This window comes from Hippocampus comes, unplaced genomic scaffold (assembly GCF_001891065.2).
Source record: "Hippocampus comes isolate QL1 unplaced genomic scaffold, H_comes_QL1_v1.1 scaffold427, whole genome shotgun sequence".
NCBI lineage: Eukaryota > Metazoa > Chordata > Actinopteri > Syngnathiformes > Syngnathidae > Hippocampus > Hippocampus comes.
In genome coordinates, this window is record NW_017805871.1 from 212,411 (window position 1) to 230,754 (window position 18,344).

General features: G+C 44.7%; 1 protein-coding gene and 1 long non-coding RNA gene across 3 annotated transcripts in view; one reads left to right on the forward strand and one right to left on the reverse strand.

The window, feature by feature from the left end:
- Nucleotides 1-18,344, reverse strand: part of LOC109527004 (uncharacterized) — an 81,286-nt gene that overhangs the window by 56,276 nt on the left and 6,666 nt on the right. Inside the window, exon 2 of the long non-coding RNA XR_002170446.1 lies at nucleotides 16,598-16,741. This is a non-coding gene — a long non-coding RNA (uncharacterized LOC109527004). The remainder of the gene's footprint in view (nucleotides 1-16,597; nucleotides 16,742-18,344) is intronic.
- tob1a (transducer of ERBB2, 1a) lies at nucleotides 1,355-4,905 on the forward strand. 2 transcript variants are annotated; one of them, XM_019888658.1, is made up of 2 exons: nucleotides 1,355-1,609; nucleotides 2,649-4,905. In XM_019888658.1, the coding sequence occupies exon 2, from the start codon at nucleotides 2,852-2,854 to the stop codon at nucleotides 3,884-3,886; it is 1,035 nt and encodes a 344-aa protein (XP_019744217.1). In that variant the 5' UTR covers nucleotides 1,355-1,609; nucleotides 2,649-2,851; the 3' UTR covers nucleotides 3,887-4,905. The 2 variants fall into 2 exon arrangements, with proteins under 2 accessions (XP_019744217.1, XP_019744218.1); XM_019888659.1 differs by lacking the exon at nucleotides 1,355-1,609 and adding an exon at nucleotides 1,640-1,737.

An 18,344-nucleotide genomic window follows, 5' to 3' on the forward strand; every position in this document is an offset into this window, starting at 1 on the left:
AGTGGGCCCCAGGCTTCAGCTCGTGCACGCCTGTACATTAATCCAACCCTGAGTGTGGGTCAAGGTTCAAAGCAACAAATGCAGGCGCCTTCACGGCACCAGAAGAGTGTCAACAAGACCACAATTTCATTGACGCCTATGGTGTGCATATTTGACTAAATACTGCACTTCCAGTTGATTAATATGGCACACAACAATAATTTTCTTTCGTACTTATTGTCGTTATTAGCAAAGTGCAAATAGACAAAACAATCATGCACCATGTTGAGATGAGAATGAAACCCAAAACCTCATACCCGTGAGACTTTTCTATCAAAATAATTTAACAGAAGGCGCTTTTGATTTAAACTGTACTTGATTAAGCAATAAAGATCAAAACTATAACTTATGTGTTTCCAATTTCACATGACAACATTTGAGAGACGGCATCTTTTTTTAAATTAAAAATTAAAATAATCCCCAAAAAAGTAAAGTTCACAAGGCTCACATATTGTCATGTAAAAATTGAATTATTTTACAGCAATAGTTCACTGAAGTGACGTAAATAAGTGCCTGGCATTGTGAAACGATGACTCACGTCGTGTGTGTGTGTGTGTGTGTGTGTGTATCTATCTACTATCTATCTATATAAGTATGTATGTATGTTTGTGTATACAGTACATAGTGTACAGTATAGGAGGCTTCCCTGTGTGTATTCGTGCTCTTTAAATTTGGCAACAGCGGCGTGCGTGGACCCCAGCCCTGACGTCAGCAGCCTACATCAGCACCTTGGATACGAGCTCGCCACTCACCGTAGGGATCCTGCCCCGTTTTGTACCAATCAGGGCTGTGTTTTCCACATAGCGTTCAAACAACACCCACCCACCCACACTGCTGCTGCTCGCTTTGGGCTGATTGTTCCACAGGCAGGGAATCTCCTTTCAAGCACAATCCCTTCACAATCCACTGTGGCATCGTGGGATGAAGAGGAAAGAGGTTACTGTCCCTTTGAGGATTTAAAAAAGGCCATAACAGTACCCCACGCTCCTTATTTGTGTGTTCTTATAATATAATATATAGTGGTAATACACCTCATTTGTCATTATAGCTTCGGTCTTTAAACCATTTGCTGTCAGCAGCCCTGCCTTATCTCTGACGTAAGCACTCGTCATAGGCGTCCCTCCCATTTCGCGGAATCATATGTCTCAAAAGAGTGATAGCGCTCAACGACCAATGAGGATCGGATACGGGCGATACTCTAAGGGAGGGGCTTGCATTTCCAGCCAATCGAAGCCACCCATATTGTTTTGACCTCTGTCACCGCATCACCGCCTACCTCGTGCCCATGGCGGAGAAAATCTATAAATAAGGGCGGTCGTCGGCCAGAAGGAGTCGAAGTCGCAGAACTCCCGAGAAGGAGGGAGCTACTCCGCCTAGCCTGCTGAAAAACACTCGAATTCATCTTCAAATCCAGAAACTCAAGCAATCGGCAATCCTCAGACATTTTTTTCATCTACTGGAATACCCGTTTTTGTAACTCTTAATATACGTGAAGAAATTATACTTTTTTCCCACTATTTGCACAAACAGTACTTCACAACTACTGAGAATCCTTGTAAATTTTTTTTAAGTGAGTATTTTCAGCCCTTTTGGAAATGTGACACGTTCGCTCTTGTGCCTTTTATTTTGTCTTGACGTACTGAAAGCTCTGCTAACTCTTACTAAGCTGATTTGCTGCGTCAGTCTACGAAAGTTAAGGTTCGTATGTATGGGTGTGGGGTTAGATGTTGCGGCTCCTTTTTCTTTCTCCGAAATGATGTCTTTCTTTGTGATAGCTTTCTAATGACGCGTTGGTGAGTCGAAATTGTAGTCTGTCGACTCGATTTTTCTCTCTTTTCATCCCAGTGGTGTCAGCTCGTGAATTATGTATGGAAGCCAGCGGCTCTCCGCTTTAGTAAGCGTATTGCTTGAACTTTGCCAAGCTGATAAGGGTACAAATGTGTTATTTCGCAATACTTTGCTGTACATTTACCACAGAGGGAGCTAGTTCACTGACAGCGTTTTTTTTTCCTCCCCCCACCACCACCCTCACCAAAAAGCAAGTAGATTAACTTTTGGGTAAAACAACAAAAAGGTCAATCGTACGGACCTTCATCGACCAAGCCTTTTTAGACAATTAATATACGAAGACACATTCGTGTGCTTGCACGTTTAGATTAAAGACACTATTTATGATATAAAAGTTGTTTGCTTTTTGTTGTGTAGATAAATGGGTGTAGCCATTGTTTTGGGTGTTTCACACAGCAGCACAGTCACTCGATGGTCAAATTACTTTGTTCAGCGGACGTTATTGAGTGTGTTTTCAGTCAATGCCATCTCCTGCTTTTTTTATGGGGGCTAGATTATGTAACGGGATTCTCGTTTATGAGTAGTCTAACGTAGTAAGATCTTACTTTTAGACATCGAAAACAGATCAACATTCAAAGTGATCATTTAGAAAGGAAATGATCTTCAAATGCATTCAAATTTCATAACCTTCTGTTGCTATGTTTACAACTGGCGAATAGTTGTCCACAGGCAGGGAATGTTTCAAGCAGATACATGTTTTTTTTTTTTTTTTTTTTTAACTGACTAACAGTGCTGTTTGTCTTTCTGTGTTTCCTTTCCAGAACGTTTCACACTGTGGAAAGAAAGCTCATCTCAAGTACCATACTTTTACCCCCCACCCAGAGCACGACTGATCTACGTTTCGGTCCTTTCGGCCATTCTACTTGAAGAGCACCCTTGTTGTCAACCACGGCTAAACTAAGCAGACCAACCATTTTTACGCACACCCGTTCTCCGGTCATCTGGTAAACGTCAGCAGTCAGCTATGCAGCTTGAAATCCAAGTAGCTCTCAATTTCATCATCTCGTACCTGTACAACAAGCTGCCCAGACGGCGGGTCAACATCTTCGGCGAGGAGCTGGAGCGGCAACTGAAGCAGAAATACGAGGGACATTGGTACCCGGACAAGCCATACAAGGGCTCGGGCTTCAGGTGCATCCACGTGGGGGAGAAGGTGGACCCTGTGGTGGAGAAGGCAGCCAAAGAGAGCGGACTGGACATCAACGATGTCCGCAACAACCTCCCCCAGGACCTCAGCGTGTGGATTGACCCCTACGAGGTGTCCTACCAGATTGGGGAGAAGGGCCCCGTCAAAGTGCTCTATGTTGATGACAGCAACGACAGCGCGGCGAGCAGCGGAGGGCTCGATCTGGACAAGGAGATCAAGAACAGTTTCAATCCGGACGCGCAGGTCTTCATGCCCATCAGCGAGCCCCTGGGCGGCGGCGCCTCCCCGGGCTCCAGCTCGCCCTCCCCTCCTTTCGGCCACTCGGCCGCAGTCAGCCCCACGTTCATGCCCCGCTCCACCCAGCCTCTGACCTTCACCACCGCCACCTTCGCCGCCACCAAGTTCGGCTCCACGAAGATGAAGAGCAGCGGGCGCAACAACAACAACAACAGCAACGGCACCAACGCCACCAGCAAGGCAGCGCGCACCTCTCCCACCAACCTGGGACTGAATGTGAACACTCTCCTGAAGCAGAAAGCCATCTCCACCTCCATGCACTCTCTCTACGGGCTCGGCCTGGGAACGCAGCAGCAGCAGGCCAAGCCCTCGGCGCTGTCCCCCAACGCCAAGGAGTTTGTGTTCCCCAGCCTGCAGGGCCTGAGCAGCCAGAGCGCCCTCTTCCCGGGGGACGGCAGCTCGCTGGGTCTGGGCCCGCTTCCGTACAGCAACGCCTTCGACGTGTTTGCGGCCTACGGCGGCCTTAACGACAAGTCCCTGATGGATGGCTTGAATTTCAGCTTGAGCAACATGCAGTATTCTAACCAGCAATTCCAGCCAGTCATGGCCAACTAGTACACCGAGCGAGTACTTCACACAGCAAACGACCAGATAATGTGACCGTTCGTGGTGGTGGTAGAAGGAGGTTTCAAACTCAAATGCACATTTTAGGGGAGGAAAAAAAAAAGAAAAAGAAAAAAAAAACAGAATGTCAAGGTTCAAAAGGAAAAAGTGACGTCAGCTATAAGATCTCAGTCACAAGTCTTAAGAATACGAGCCCGAGGGTGAACTACTTTGCCCCCTTGAGTTACAACTTTTCTTTTTACCCTCCGTGGTGACGCTTGTTGTACGAGATGTCCAAGCTTGGTGATCCAAACTTCAACTTGTAAAAATTATTGTTATTTCATTTGCCAACCAAGCACAAAATATTTTTTTATGTTACTGTTTAAGCTATATTCAAATGAAAAAGAGAAAAAAAAAAAACATCACCACCACCACCACAAGTCATGGCCTCTTTCAGTATTTTGACACAACTGGACATTGCCAATCTTTCAAAAATATTGGCAAAGCTAAGTGGGATTTTCTGGTCTTTTTTCTAATTGTATAATTTAATTTAGTACAGAGTTTGTAAAATATCAGAGTATCTATTGTTTCTACGACACGGTATTGCATTTATATCTTTTTACTACTCCAGTGATCTGTGATGGCTGCAGCAACTTTTTCTTTTCGTTTTTTTTTTTTTTTTATTGAAATGATAACGAAATGAATCCATCTTATAAAAAAAAAAAAAAAAGACATTGAGTCTTCTAAAGACTGTGTGCAGAATATTCCGTAGTGGTGGGATTTAAAGAATATTTGCTTTTTTTTTTTCGGGGCGGGGTGGGTGGGCGGAACATAGAGTTGTATTTTCTGTTTTAAAGTCAAAAAGATTTTTGCTATACTATGGACAAAATGTAATCGTATATTAATTTTGTACCAACATTGTGCAATACTTGATAAAACGAAACGGTATAACAAAGTATTCGGAGTCAGTGTCTTACATGTTAACAGGGACTGATAGTTTGTTAAGTTTGTATTAAAAGGCTTGAAAATAACGGCTTGTTGACTTGGGTCTTTGTGGGGATGTTGAAGTTGCGTTCTGAACAAAGTCACGCTTCCAACATTTTAGTTCACCCAGATAATGATGAAATGGATTGCAGTTTTAATGTGAGGCGAAATTCATAAATGTTCTCATCCATACACATTTCGTATTCTGTTGATGAGGACCTCACAAAGCGTCACTTCAGGTCATGTCACGTCGCTCCGGGCGCGTTATGTCATAACCTCCTGAAACTGCTGCCTTGTGCAACAGCGGATACCAAGCAAACCCAGACATGAAGACGGAAAGCTTCACAGTGTGATGCCCGCTGCCCGTTTAGATTTGTTACTTGGCCAAAATACACAAAACATGTTCCAACTACTTTACATTAAACTCAATTCAAGTTTGGGCTAAGGAGGAGCCCATCAATCATTGGTGAGGTTTACGCTGGGAAATGATAAAGGTTTTCCATAGAGGGGAAGTCAAGTCCAAAATTTTTTGTACAAAATGAACTATGCGGCCCTACTCGTCTAAACACGGCATTCTGATTAATCCTGTGTTTGTGAAATATGAATTAAGCAGCAAAATCTACCCCTTTTTTAGCCATGTCAGGGGGCGGCCATTTTGATTTGTACTGCCACTTGCTGTTACCTAAAAATGAGATCAAAGTGCCGAAAGGCTCGGCTTGCAAACGTTTCATGACCAAACCCAGAAAACAGGTGAGTCGTGATTGGTCGTTGCCTGAGCAACTGTGATGTCATTTTCCGTCAACAGCAAGTGGCAAAATGGCCGCACCCTCCTATGGATCAAACAGGTGGATGTTGCCTGTTAATTCATATTACGCACACGCAATATTAATCAGAGTGCCGTGTTTAGACTAGCGGAGGCAACATCATTACTGTAAAGAAAAAAAATTACCTTGACTTCCCCTTTAAGTTCACAATGCACACCCAGTAAACATTTGAATGTTGATTAAAAACAAGGACTGTTTGCCTTGGCGGGGAATTTGCACTTCTGAGGTTGAGGGGTTGGAATTGGAGCTCCGGCCTTCCTGTCTGGACTTTGCATGTCCTCCCGTGACCCCGGTGAGACTAAGTGTCACAGAAAATGGATGGTTTGCCTTGGGGGAGGTCTGCCCTTTCTAGTTTTCATTTCGAGGTTGGCAGAAAAGCGGCTTGGGTAACTTCCTGAATCCACAAGAGTAGATCCTCAACCGAATCCTTGGCGGCACCTCAAACCAAGAGGCATCACTCCCCCCTCCCCGCAGATTAGCGGCACAGCCCCATATTAAAACTAATGAAATGCATCACGCCAAAGTGGGAAAATAGAATTCAAATGTTCTTCACAAGACCCTCGTTACAATTCAGCCAGTGTTGTCGAACAGGGGCGGCTTGTCAATGGATAACTGGCTCTACAGGGTTCAGTGGTTTGAGGAGAAGTTGTTCAAGAAAGTCATTGTTTTTTATTTTTGCACTCAATGAAACACTGCCAGGAATTTAAAATCAAAAATTTGAGAGCGTTTCGGCATCGAGTTTGTGCTGCTGCTGCGTATCTTGAAATGTCCGAGACTAAAATAATATCCCTCGTGGTGTATCATGAGCCCTCTGGGGGCCGCCTCATCGTCACTTGACTGTCTGCGTGTTCCCTGATACTCTTGTGGGGTGGGGGTGGGGCTGTGTGTGTGGGTGTGTAAGGGGGGGCAGGGGGGCGGCTAATAGTGCCCTGTAAAGTTCACCGTGTGTTTATGTGCTGATACTGTGTGCAGAACAGAGCGTGGTGGTACGAGAGTGTTTGTTTATCATCATCGGGGTGAATGTCTCAGGGGAAGGTCGTCCTCAAAATGCCTGAAATGGTTCAGGGCTGCTTTTCGCACTCGTTTTTTTTTTTTTACTTTTTACGGTACGTCATCCATCGAGCCGAAGGCCTTTGCTTGATGTCTCGCAAGCTTTCATATGACAAGTATATGATTTATATATCATGTTATCGAACGAGTGTAACCCGATTACGGTTATTGACTTCGGAGGTCGTGTCCTTTGCTCAAAGATAGCGACTTGCAGCGCGTACGTGAGGCGGGCGGCGTTATGTAATGACTTTAAATTTTCCTTTACACGAGCGCGAGACGCGCGAAAATACATTACTCTCCATTTAATAAGCCGGTCATGTCCTCTATGACATCTCACTGTAATATTCTCAGGCGACTTTAAGTTGAAAATCGAACACAGAAAAAAAAAATAGTCAAGAACCCCAACAGAAAATGCTACGTGTCGCCAAAGCTTGATTTTGTAACAAACACAAGATATTTGCCCACGATGTCAACGAAATTGATGGTTTAAGAATTCCGGGTGTATTATTTACCAAAGCAGTCATAAACGGATAAAGGAAACGTCTTTGTGGGAATCTCGAACTTGTCTTATGAAATGCTGCCAAATTCTGGCGACAACAGGCCGGTGGAGTAACCCGAATCGGAGGTAACCGATTCGTTCACATTACAAGAATAATAATGACCAAAAAACAGCTCTACGTTGAATTTTAACAAGGGTGTTCTTTCTGACCTTTAAATCATTTGAGACAACCGTCGTCGTCGCTCAACCTGACTGATTGCGCGCTGGGGCCCTTCTGAAACCTTTGCCTACGGGGCGAAAAGAAAAAAGCGAGATGTACCGTATCGACTTCAAATCGACGTAGCTGACGCTTTTGGGAATGACACCGGTTTTAACTTCCTGCATTTTCGCAGGCCGATATCGATGACAGAAATCCAAACAAAGCACTATTCGTACTAAGAATAGCAAATAGGACGGGCGAGGTGCGTCCGGCGGCGCTACCGCGGCTCATCTCGTGCCAGGCTGCCACTCTGCCCCCTTTCGCCTCCCATAAAAAGACGGCGCAGCTCGATGGCTCTGGTGGTGGGTGCCAGCGGACGAGACTTTATGGTAATGTTACCCTCCTCAGCAAAAAAAAAAAAAAAAAAGCGCTTAATGGCTTTTCATTTCGCCTGCCTTTCGCTCTCAGCCTGTCTATTTCTGGAAGCAGGCTGGAGCTGATTGAGCACCGATAAGCTGGAGGGAATGTTACTTTGCTATTAACATGACTTCACCACACCTTATCTGTACCTCACGTGGGGGGGGGGGGGGACTATAGGTGGATGCTATTTGCTCCTCTATAACTTCGCTGGGGAAAATGAATTTTTTTTTCTTTTCGAGCCAGCGCAAATGGCAACGATAACGTCGCCTGACTAGTTTCGGTGCGGGAGCTTAGGGTGTTGACACAGTTTCAAACAGTTGCTCACACCCATTTGGACAACAAGAGTTTTATGGCTGGTAGGCAGGAACGCTTTTGCATCCCTTCAAATATGCAATTTTTTGCAGATTGGCGCATGATACTGAAAACAGCGACGTCCTGCAGAGCATTTCGGTGCTTATTTTAAAATGCGTTACCCCATCTGGTTTATTTCCGTGTACTTTCTCTATTTAACATTTATGAGGCATTGTGGGAGTTGCCTGGTTTGCTGTGTACACTTCCATATAGTCCCAGTGGAGACTGGCGTGTGTGCCGAGCCCTTTAAACTGCAGATGATCTTATCTGCGGAGGGAAACGAAAAAAAACAAATACGGTATGGGCTATATGGCCTCCCCCACCCTAACTTTTACCTCTACACTTGACGCGTTGCGGCTTCTGGTGCTATCGAGCTAACACGCCACTCCCATACCTGCTGCTGAGGTCCCACGAAACACCACGAGGGCAAAATTCTTTTGCCACGCTGTATGAAAAACACCCAGGGGGTGGGCTAGTTGTTTTTGGGGTTGAAAAACGGTCACATCTCAATGGGGCGCCTGATTTTTCTACAGTTCTTCATTTTACAGCTTGCCAAAACTTTTTTGGGATCACTTAAAGCATCCAACAGTCAAACACACGTCCCGATGCTTTCTTCCATTTTCACGCCTCTGTCCGAATATTTTTGTCCGAATAACTCGCGATCATTGTCATCACAATTATTTGACATTATTTTAACCAAACTGCATTAATGTCACTGTTGGATAAGATGCCTTTATAACTTGCGCCATGCGTGCGGAGATCATGAAGACACTTGAGAGCATTTCCTGAATATAGTGTGGTTATTGCACCTCTATTTCTGGATTAAATAACATATTTTTAAACTTCTCAGCAGTCTACAAAGACCGCTCCGTTACCCCCCCTCCGCCGTTAACTTCCCTGGGTACCTGGGGGCGGCGCAGGGGGAAACGAGATACTTTCAGTAGTGTCCAGGTGACATGAAACACCGCTTGCCATGCGGGAATTAATCAGTGCTGTGCAATCTGCAGATCAGTGGCACCGGTGCTGCCGGGGGGGGGGGAAGAAGGTAAGGGGGGGGGGACACCTGCTATCCATCACTTCTGTGGGTGCATGTTCAAAGAAAGGAGGAGGTAGGACAGAGGAGAAACAAAGGCGTCTTTTGTTGTCCCTCACAGGCGTCATGCTCATAACAGGCTGATTTGTAGCCATGCAAGAGCGCAGTCGTAAATTGTGCTCGCAAAAATCTATGCGCAACGCGCATGACAGAATAGGAGCGAGCGAAAATCAGCAGTGACTAACGTCGTCAAACTCTATGTTCAAGTGAAAGTACAGATAGCCATGCTAGAGCGCAGTCGTAAATTGTGCTCACAAAAATCTATGCGCAACGCGTATGACAGAATAGGAGACGAGCAAAAATCAGCGGTGACTAATGTCGTCAAACTCTATGTTCAAGTGAAAGTACAGATACTGGTGTAAAAAAAGACTCGGACTTGATTGAACCGGTGAAATGGTGGTTGACGAGGGAGTTTGCATTGTTAAAGCTACCTAGCGAGATTTGAATGAAGCCTCACATTACGACTCTCTTCCCCCTCGAGTCCCTGAGCAAAGCAACGGCACAAACATGTGCGAGAAAGATTCTCAAACTCACTGAGAGTGTATGTGCAGCACCAACAAAATAGCCGCACCGGCAATACGACGCTAGCATTAGCATTGCAGGCACGTTGACGTTAGTCACGGCTGCTGCGCAGGAAACTCTGTTTTGCTTATTCTCTGGCTTTCTGTGGCAAAGTGTCCTCTGCCTCAAAAAGGAGTGGTGCAAGAAAAAGAATGTAAGCGGAAAAGAAGAGTCTCCGGTTGCTCTCTAACGTTAGCTGCTAACAGCCATGACAACTGATATCACGTTGTCGTGGCGCGTTGCTGCTTTGACATTGCGTTGATAATAAACTTATTCTCACAACAGCAAAGAGGTTCACCTATGTTTTTTTTACACTTGCGCACTCATGATGAAAGTTTCTATCTGCAACTCTTTAATCCACATGATCTTTCACATACGTCACCGCAAAGTTTTCTCTCCGGTTGACGCTTCTGAAACACCTTTCCTCTGTCTACTTACAGTCAAGTTGGATTTACCTGACATATACCTCGGAATGCTTTGAACACTCCATGAATAATATTTGCACATATCTTAAGGGAGAGAGAGCCAAGCAAGGACTGGGCCGGGCTGAGAAATGGCCGACTCCTCATGAAATCGTGTCACCGCTTGTGTTCATAATCTGGACGACAATGTTGGTTTAGCTCAGTGGGATACTAAGTGAGGATGTGCGGGGATGTTAGTTTTTGTGTAAGAAAGAGGAAGAAAGCTGTCGGATTGACAATTGATAGTCAGAACTCAAGCAACAACAAGGGGCGGAGCCCATGATTGGACATCTTTTGCGAAAGTGTTCAGGGAATGTCGCCGCAGCTGGAACAGCAAGTGCAAAGGTCTGGAATTCAATTCTGCACAAGAAAGCTTCGCCGTACGCTCGTGTGCAAGTCCAAGCACATTTCTGAGCCGTTTCACTTTCTCTGACACTCGACAAAATCATTACAAAATGTCCAAAACTCAAATTATGTCATTGTCGTTTCGCTAGTTGAAAAAAAAATAATGCAGGGATGGAAGTATCGGAAACACCCTTTCAGGTTTCGTTGGTGCTCGTAGCTATTTAAATGGCAATTTACATAAGCAAGTGTACAAAGGTTTTTTACTGGAACATTTTTTTTTCAAGTTACTGCCCTGTAGCTGTTCTGGTGTTTGCATAGGAACACTGCAAGGAAAAGAAAAAGATGTGGAGTTGTAAAAAGTTGCCTGAAGCAGCAGATGTTGACGACTTTACATATGCCTCTAACACACACACACATACATATATCTACATACATACATACATACATATATATATATATATATATATATATATATTAAGATAAGAAAACCTTTATTTGTCTCACAATGGAGAACTTCCCAAATTAAATCACTACTGGCGCTTGGTGCTTTTTCAACATCGTGCCTAAACCAAAATGATATACAAGTGCTAATTTGAAATCTGTTCAACCCCTACAGATGTTACATGTGCCATATAGTTGTTATATTTTGTCGTTACCGTATATTCATATCATAGTGAAGCCTTGCTTTACCCGCTACTGCTTTTGCATGAAAATACACTCTGACGAACAAAAGACTTTATTATAAGTACATTGACGTATACGATGGCTAATGATTGAGTTGCTTTTGTGGGGAATTCGCAAGACTTTTACCTGTACTTTTTGGGCCTTGGAAAAATACCTTGGATTCCGATTATTGGCCTGACATAGAGTACACTAGATTAGCTTGTACCCAGAAGGAAGCAGATGGGTTCCGACGAACCCCGATCTCCGACTGTGTGTGACGCATAGACTTTGGCTATTGATTAAAGTGCGTACGTGCATGGTCCGCTTTTTAAGTACGGTACTGTATATACAAATCAAAATTCAGAGAGACCATTTTTTTTTTTTTTTAATGATCATTATCATTAAGTGTCGGGACTTAGTCATTTAGTTTTACTTTGAGCCATTTTTCTCTCACTTTTCGATGCGTCATACGATGGCTAATGATTGAGTTGCTTTTGTTCTGTCACTTCAAGACTTTTACCTGTACTTTTTGGGCCTTGGAAAAATACCTTGGATTCCGATTATTAGCCCGACATAGAGTACGTTAGATTAGCTTGTCCTCAGAAGGAAGGAGAGGGGCTCCGACGAACCCCGATCTACGACTGTGTGACGCATAGACTTTGGCTATTGATTGAAGTGCGTACGTTCATGGTCCGCTTTTTAAGTACGGTACTGTATATACAAATCAAAATTCAGAGAGACCTTTTTTTTTTTTAAATGATCATTATCATTAAGTGTCGGGACTTAGTCATTTAGTTTTACTTTGAGCCATTTTTCTCTCACTTTTCGATGCGTCGGTGTCTGCTTGTACGATTGTGATGGGAATGGAACGCCAACGATGAATCATCACCGAATAATGCGGTAGTGTATTTATCCGCCAATGTTTGTTTTGCACACAGATCGCTGGTGGATTAAATGATGTCACGCTGCTTCCCCACACACAGAACGAAGACGCTTCAAGCGACTCGCGTGTGTGTGGGCACGCTTTGTGTGCGCGTGGGACGTTCTGAGGGGTCCACAATGGGCGTGACTGCTGAGGAATGTGAATTTTTGTGGGGCTTGAACCTTTTTCTCCGGTTACTGCAAAGACTGACAACTACCGCATGTTGTCCAGAATTGCGTTATCGCATTAAAATGATTTTAACCATTTTCTGTGGTCCTGATTTTTTTTCTCTCTTTTTTTGTGCGGCTTAAAAGTTACTACATAAGAACTCGAGAAAGCCATCTGGTAAAGTGATGAAATATGTCTGGCACGTTTCATGATCGCCCAGCTTGAAGAGACTAACGTTAGCTTAAGTTGTGCTGCAGATGTGCCTCATGCATCTCATTTTGGAAGTTGATCGACTTTTCAGAGTATTAGTGAAACATTTGAGTGAAAGCGATGACAGTGAATCTTTTGTGAGGCGTGTTAAATACCGATTGTTTTGTTTGAGGATTATGAGTCGATAACTGGGGCGGCACGGTGAGCGACTGGTTAGCACGTCGGCCTCAAAAAAGTGCAGAGGTGAAAGTGTTCGATTCCGGTTTCGGCCTTCCTGTGTGGAGTTTGCATGCCCTCGCCCGTGCCTGTGTGGGTTTTCTCCGGGTATTCCGGTTTCCTCCCACATTCCAAAAAACATGCATGGCAGGTTAATGGAACACTAAATTGTTCCTAGGTGTGCCCGTGAGGACAAACGGTTGTTTGTCTATGTGTGCGCTGCGACTGGCTGGCCACCGGTTCAGGCTCCAGCACGCCCGCGACCCTCGTGAGGATAAGCGGATTTGAAAATGGATGGATGGAGTCAATAATTGGTCCTCAGTTTAAAGGTTATCTGCGGGGCCAACTGTTGAGGCAGGTCAGCGCCTGAATGCAGATGAAGGCGAACAGCAGATGACATTCTTCCAGCGCGTCATTGCATTGTCATGCTGTTCATGGCGATGCACTCCTCTCAAAAAGAGCTTTTCGGGGATAATGGGGAAGGCGTTACATTATCTCGATCACTTAACATTGGCACCAGCAGCCTGACTCTCTGGGGGAGGAGGGAAAAAAAAAATCCAATTTGGTTTTAAAGCTCTTTGAATCATGAGGGAGGGCGAATATCAACGAAACAAATGCATTTATTAGCTGTTTTTCACTCAATCGTAGCTTTGGCACACAATGTTGGCAGCCTCCGCAGAGCACTTTATAGTGGAACATCTGCGGATAAGAAGGAATGAGCCTGCTTGCTCAGTGCGCTGAATGCTTCTCACGCACACCCACACCACCGGAGAGTGATTGTTGGGTAAGGCCGAGAAAAAAAAAAAAAAAAGCTGCAGGTAGCTTCCTCTCCATGCATGGCAATGGAGCAACACAGCAGCAGACACGTCCAGATTCTCCCTTCACTGGGCTGCTTGCAGTTCACAGTGGGCCCATAAAACATCAATCCTGTGGCGTGATCGAGGACCCACTGTGGTGTCAGACGAATATTGGGAGTGACTTGTTGCCAAATAAGAAGGAGGAAGAGTAAGCGAAGAAGCCGCTAAGAAGTTCTGGTGTCGCGTGTCCTACTTTGATTTCAAAGAGGGTTGCTATTGTTGTTGTCCAAAAAAAAAAAAAAAAAAAAAAAAATAACCCCTCCCGACAAAGCACCCGAAGGTGGAAAAGACAAACGAGCTTATGATCAACATGCAAGTCAAGAACCGCGTGTGCCACAAACAGTCTACATTGGATGTCTGCATGGAAATATGGATTGACAGCTGTTTGCAATGAACAACTTGGAAGCTTCGTATTAACATTTTGTTGCATGTAACATTTCGCCTACGCTAGAAAATTCAAGGAAAGATAATAATATGCAACAAACCTTTCTGAGCGACAAGCTAGCATGACGACTTTTCTCATTTAACAGCAACACATTCACACATACCACTGCCTTGTTGTTTCTTTTCTTTTTATTTTATTTGTTTAGGTGCCCTGTTTGTTTTTATATTATGGCTCTTGGAATACTAACGTGTCATTTGTGTGTCTGATGAGAGTTTTGTCGTTGATATGGACCAATATTAGCCAGCAAGAGCTAGCAAGGGGCCTTAAGCGGGAGCTAGCAAGAGCAACACATTATCAATTGAGTGACACTCTAGCCTAACCCTAATTAAACCCAAACTGGAAACCCTAAATCCTGATCAATCGCTACCACTGTAGTCCAAAAAGACACGCGATAAAGCCCACCCCAGGAAAACGTTTTGTGTTATGAGGAGCAAGCGATTGAAAGACGTTTGTGTTTCTGGTTTACAGGTAGGCCGCCAATTGTGTTTTTAAGGGCGGATCGGAGATTTTCCACCACACAGCGGGCCACGTGTGGATAAAAATAGTGGCGAGAACAGATGGGTGTTTTTATGTAAACAGGACGGAGGACCAGGCCAAGTGGACGGGTTTCAGATGACATCCAAAGTGCCAGATTGCATTCACTTCCTCCTTGACAGGGTTCCTTTGCCCGATCATTTTGACATGACATGCTTGATACACCTTCCGCAATACTGCAAGCAGTGCGTCTGCGAGATGCGAACGGGATCCGTGACAAGAGCCGTTTACAAAAATGTACCTCGACAGAAATCCCACAAATCTTTGTTATTATTGAATTTGCGGTGGTTTAGAATGGCGCATGAGTGCAACTGACAGGGGTAAACGCGTCGGTTTCATCGACGCGTGTGCGCTCATATCAATCGCCGTGCGAGTGCATCTTATTAGAAATGGGTTTGATTTAGTGAGGTTCTTGGCCACGCTGCAGCCCGACTGCAGACGTCAGCAGCTCGCTCAGAAGGATGGGACGGAGGACGAGTGGCCGGGTGAATAAAGCAGATGGTGAGAGAGAGAACGAGAAGTAAGAGGATGGGGAAAAAAAACAGACTGCTGGCGTGATGATGAAGGGGCAAGCTTGGAGTAATGATGAGGGAAGACTAGAAACGGTTCGCCTCCAAAATGATGAAGGTTAGTTGCAATTAAAAGTAGAAATGGGATGAGTGACTTGCCGTCAGGATCTTCAAGGCTTTCCTTGAAGGTCTAAATATGATCAAAAGCACTGACCTGCATTGAAAACTTTGTATAAATGTGTCAACATTTATTTCGTGTGCGGCAGAGCAGCTGAAAGTCGCTTGTGGGTTATTGATATTTTTTATACAATCAGATTTCAGCGTCTATGTTGTGCTTAACCATCCCAAGGCCTTCAGACGCAGGAGTGCAGCCCACCCTACCATTTTTTTGTTTTTTTAAAGAATCTGAACCAATCACATTTCAGAGTCAGTATAGGAGAGCCTGCATGAGTCCCTTCCGGGTAGGTCAGCATGTTTCCATCCTGCATTTGGTTCCGAGAAACTTGTGTGGGATTCATAGCATGAAACCGGGAATGGAATTTTATTTTCAAGATGGATTTCTCAAAATCCTGGACATTGTGAGAGTAAGTCGGAGCTGGCTGGCTTGGCGGAAAAAGATTTTTGACAGTGACTATGTAGCCCTACCTCAGAGGTAGGCAAACCTTTTGACCTGCGGGCCACAACGGGATCTAAAATTTGAAAGAAGGGGTGGGCCAGATATACTAAAGTGCGCAGTCAGCACATGCAAATAAATGCCCAACCCGATTTACTAACAGTGCGCAACTGAGGACCGCGCCTTTCAAATGTGCAAAATAGCTCTCATCATGGTAGTTTGGTTTGTGTCAGTCAATATGCAAGGTGCGGCATTTACACACTTTATGGCTCAATACTGGGAGGGGTGATCTATCAACGCTGGAGATTTCCTCTGTTTTTCAAAGTTCTGCGCGCAGCAACAACTCAACAGTACTGTCGTATGATTTTCTGAGTGACATCACCTTTCAGGTTGTGGGTTTGAGTTGAACACTGTTGCCTGCCGGCACAAGACAGATCCTGATATGAGAGGTAATAGACGGGCTGTTTTATAAGAGGAACGCCGCAGGGAAAAAGGAGGAATAGCTGTGTTGGAAGAAGTAAAATACTGCAACTGTTTGGGATCCGTCTACGTCATGCCTGCGTGAATGTGGCATCGCAAAAAAAAAAAAAAAAAAATTTTAAAGCCCAACGACAACAATGATCACAGTGTTTAGGAAGTTCAAAGTATCAAACTGAAAGAATCATTTTAACACGTGTTCGTTTTATAATACTGATAGTTTGAAATGCGTAACACCGCCGCCTATGAGAACAACCGCGTTGCTTTTCCGTCCACCGGATTGCCGTAAAAACGAGTTGAATGAGAAGAAATTGTTTTTGACCTGACGTGAGCTTGGAAGCGCCGGTGGATGAAAACATAACGCCGTCGCTTGCTGTTTTCCTCCCACTCGGCAGTAGATGCTGCAGTCCGACAGTCCACACACACGAGACGCGCCCGCGGTCGGGTTGAGGCCGAGGCAGACGCACTGAAAAATAGAAAACATACAAAATCGCCGTGAGACCACAGGCTTCTCGGTGAACTAGAACACAACGCTCATCATTTCGCGGCATCCCTCCCTATGCAAAGGAAACCACAGACACTGATTAGAGGCTTTTTATTTGTTTTCATGCGTGTCCTGGGCGTCGTGAGACAAAATGTATGGATGCATTTTTTTTTTTAAACTGAGAAGTTATAATTAACAAGTATTGGGCATGCCTATTTTAAGAGAGAGAACCTGCAAGAGCGAAGTGAAAAAAAAAAGAAGTTGTAAAAAGCAGCAGGGGGCAGACTGCCTGACTTTCAGTCATGGATATAATTCAAGTATGCTGACTGTGTCCCATAATTCAACAGTAGCTGAGTCCAAGATTTGAACCTTCTTCATTAGCTTCTTTTACACTGAGATGCGGCGTGGGGGGGTTGGGGGGGTTATGTTTGGCGCTAATGCGGCACTGCTCAACATCAAAAGAAAAGCACACATTAAGTAAAATGAAGCAGGGTCAAGGTGGAATCAATTCTGAACCGTTTCAAATAGCCGCACGCGTGTTACCTGCGGGCTTCTGCAAGAAACCCACAATAAAAAGAGTCCAAAAGTTTTAGAATGGTCTCGATTTTTTAAGTAATTTGAACGATGGGGGATCGACTTTTTATATCCACTGCACACAAACTGATCAAATAGCTCAACGTAATCCCCAACGACTAATGGATCAACACTAAACTCATGCTAGTCGACAACTTCACTTTTCTGCCTATCTTTAAGAGAGCAAATCTCTGCATCTGGAACATTTCACAAGATATTGTGCAACGCTTACGGCAAAAAAAGAAGAAGAGGCAGGTCAAACTCATCTGACATGATCTACCCTGAGGACACACACTGGAGGCCCCCCCACCACCACCACCACACCCGCCTCTCTCCTCAGCGGCTCTCAAATTCCCTTCCCAGCTGCAGGAAGGTTAGATGAGTCTGTATATTCGCGACTAAAAATAGTAGCGCAAATCATCAGCTACCCTATTGTCAGAAAGGATGGAGAAAAGAGCCCAGAGAATGAAAATATGGTGCATGTGGTTTGGCTTTCACTCGATTCCTCCCTCAGTGGTGAGCAGCCAAACAAAGGTGCGTGCTGCCGAACGCATGACTAGCATTTTCTCGCACATCCTGAAGATTGTTTTTCTCCCATTTTCTCTTGCGATGTGTGTGCACGTTCACTTTGTCATTTCTTGTGGTGAGGATATGGTGCGGTTTGGTGCCTGGGAGAAATCGGGGTGACTAAATGCAGTCGGACAGCTTCAGTCTCCTCTCGGGCTCGTTGTGGGAAGTTGGACAGATGGACAGACTGATGCAAGCACTGCAATCCGTAAGATGGGAGAGAATTGGGATCTCATCATGCTTCTGCCAATGGGTGCTTGGCAGCTAATGAAAGTCACACAAACACACACGCACTTGATTTTTATGATTCAAGTTTATTAATAACGTTGCTTAAGTCGATTTGGGTGTTAGATTTCTCTCCTAACTTGGCTCGCTCACAAGTCGAGGATTCACTGTTGTTTATGTCTTGTGACGCCTTAAGATATGACAAATGCCTCAACGCCGA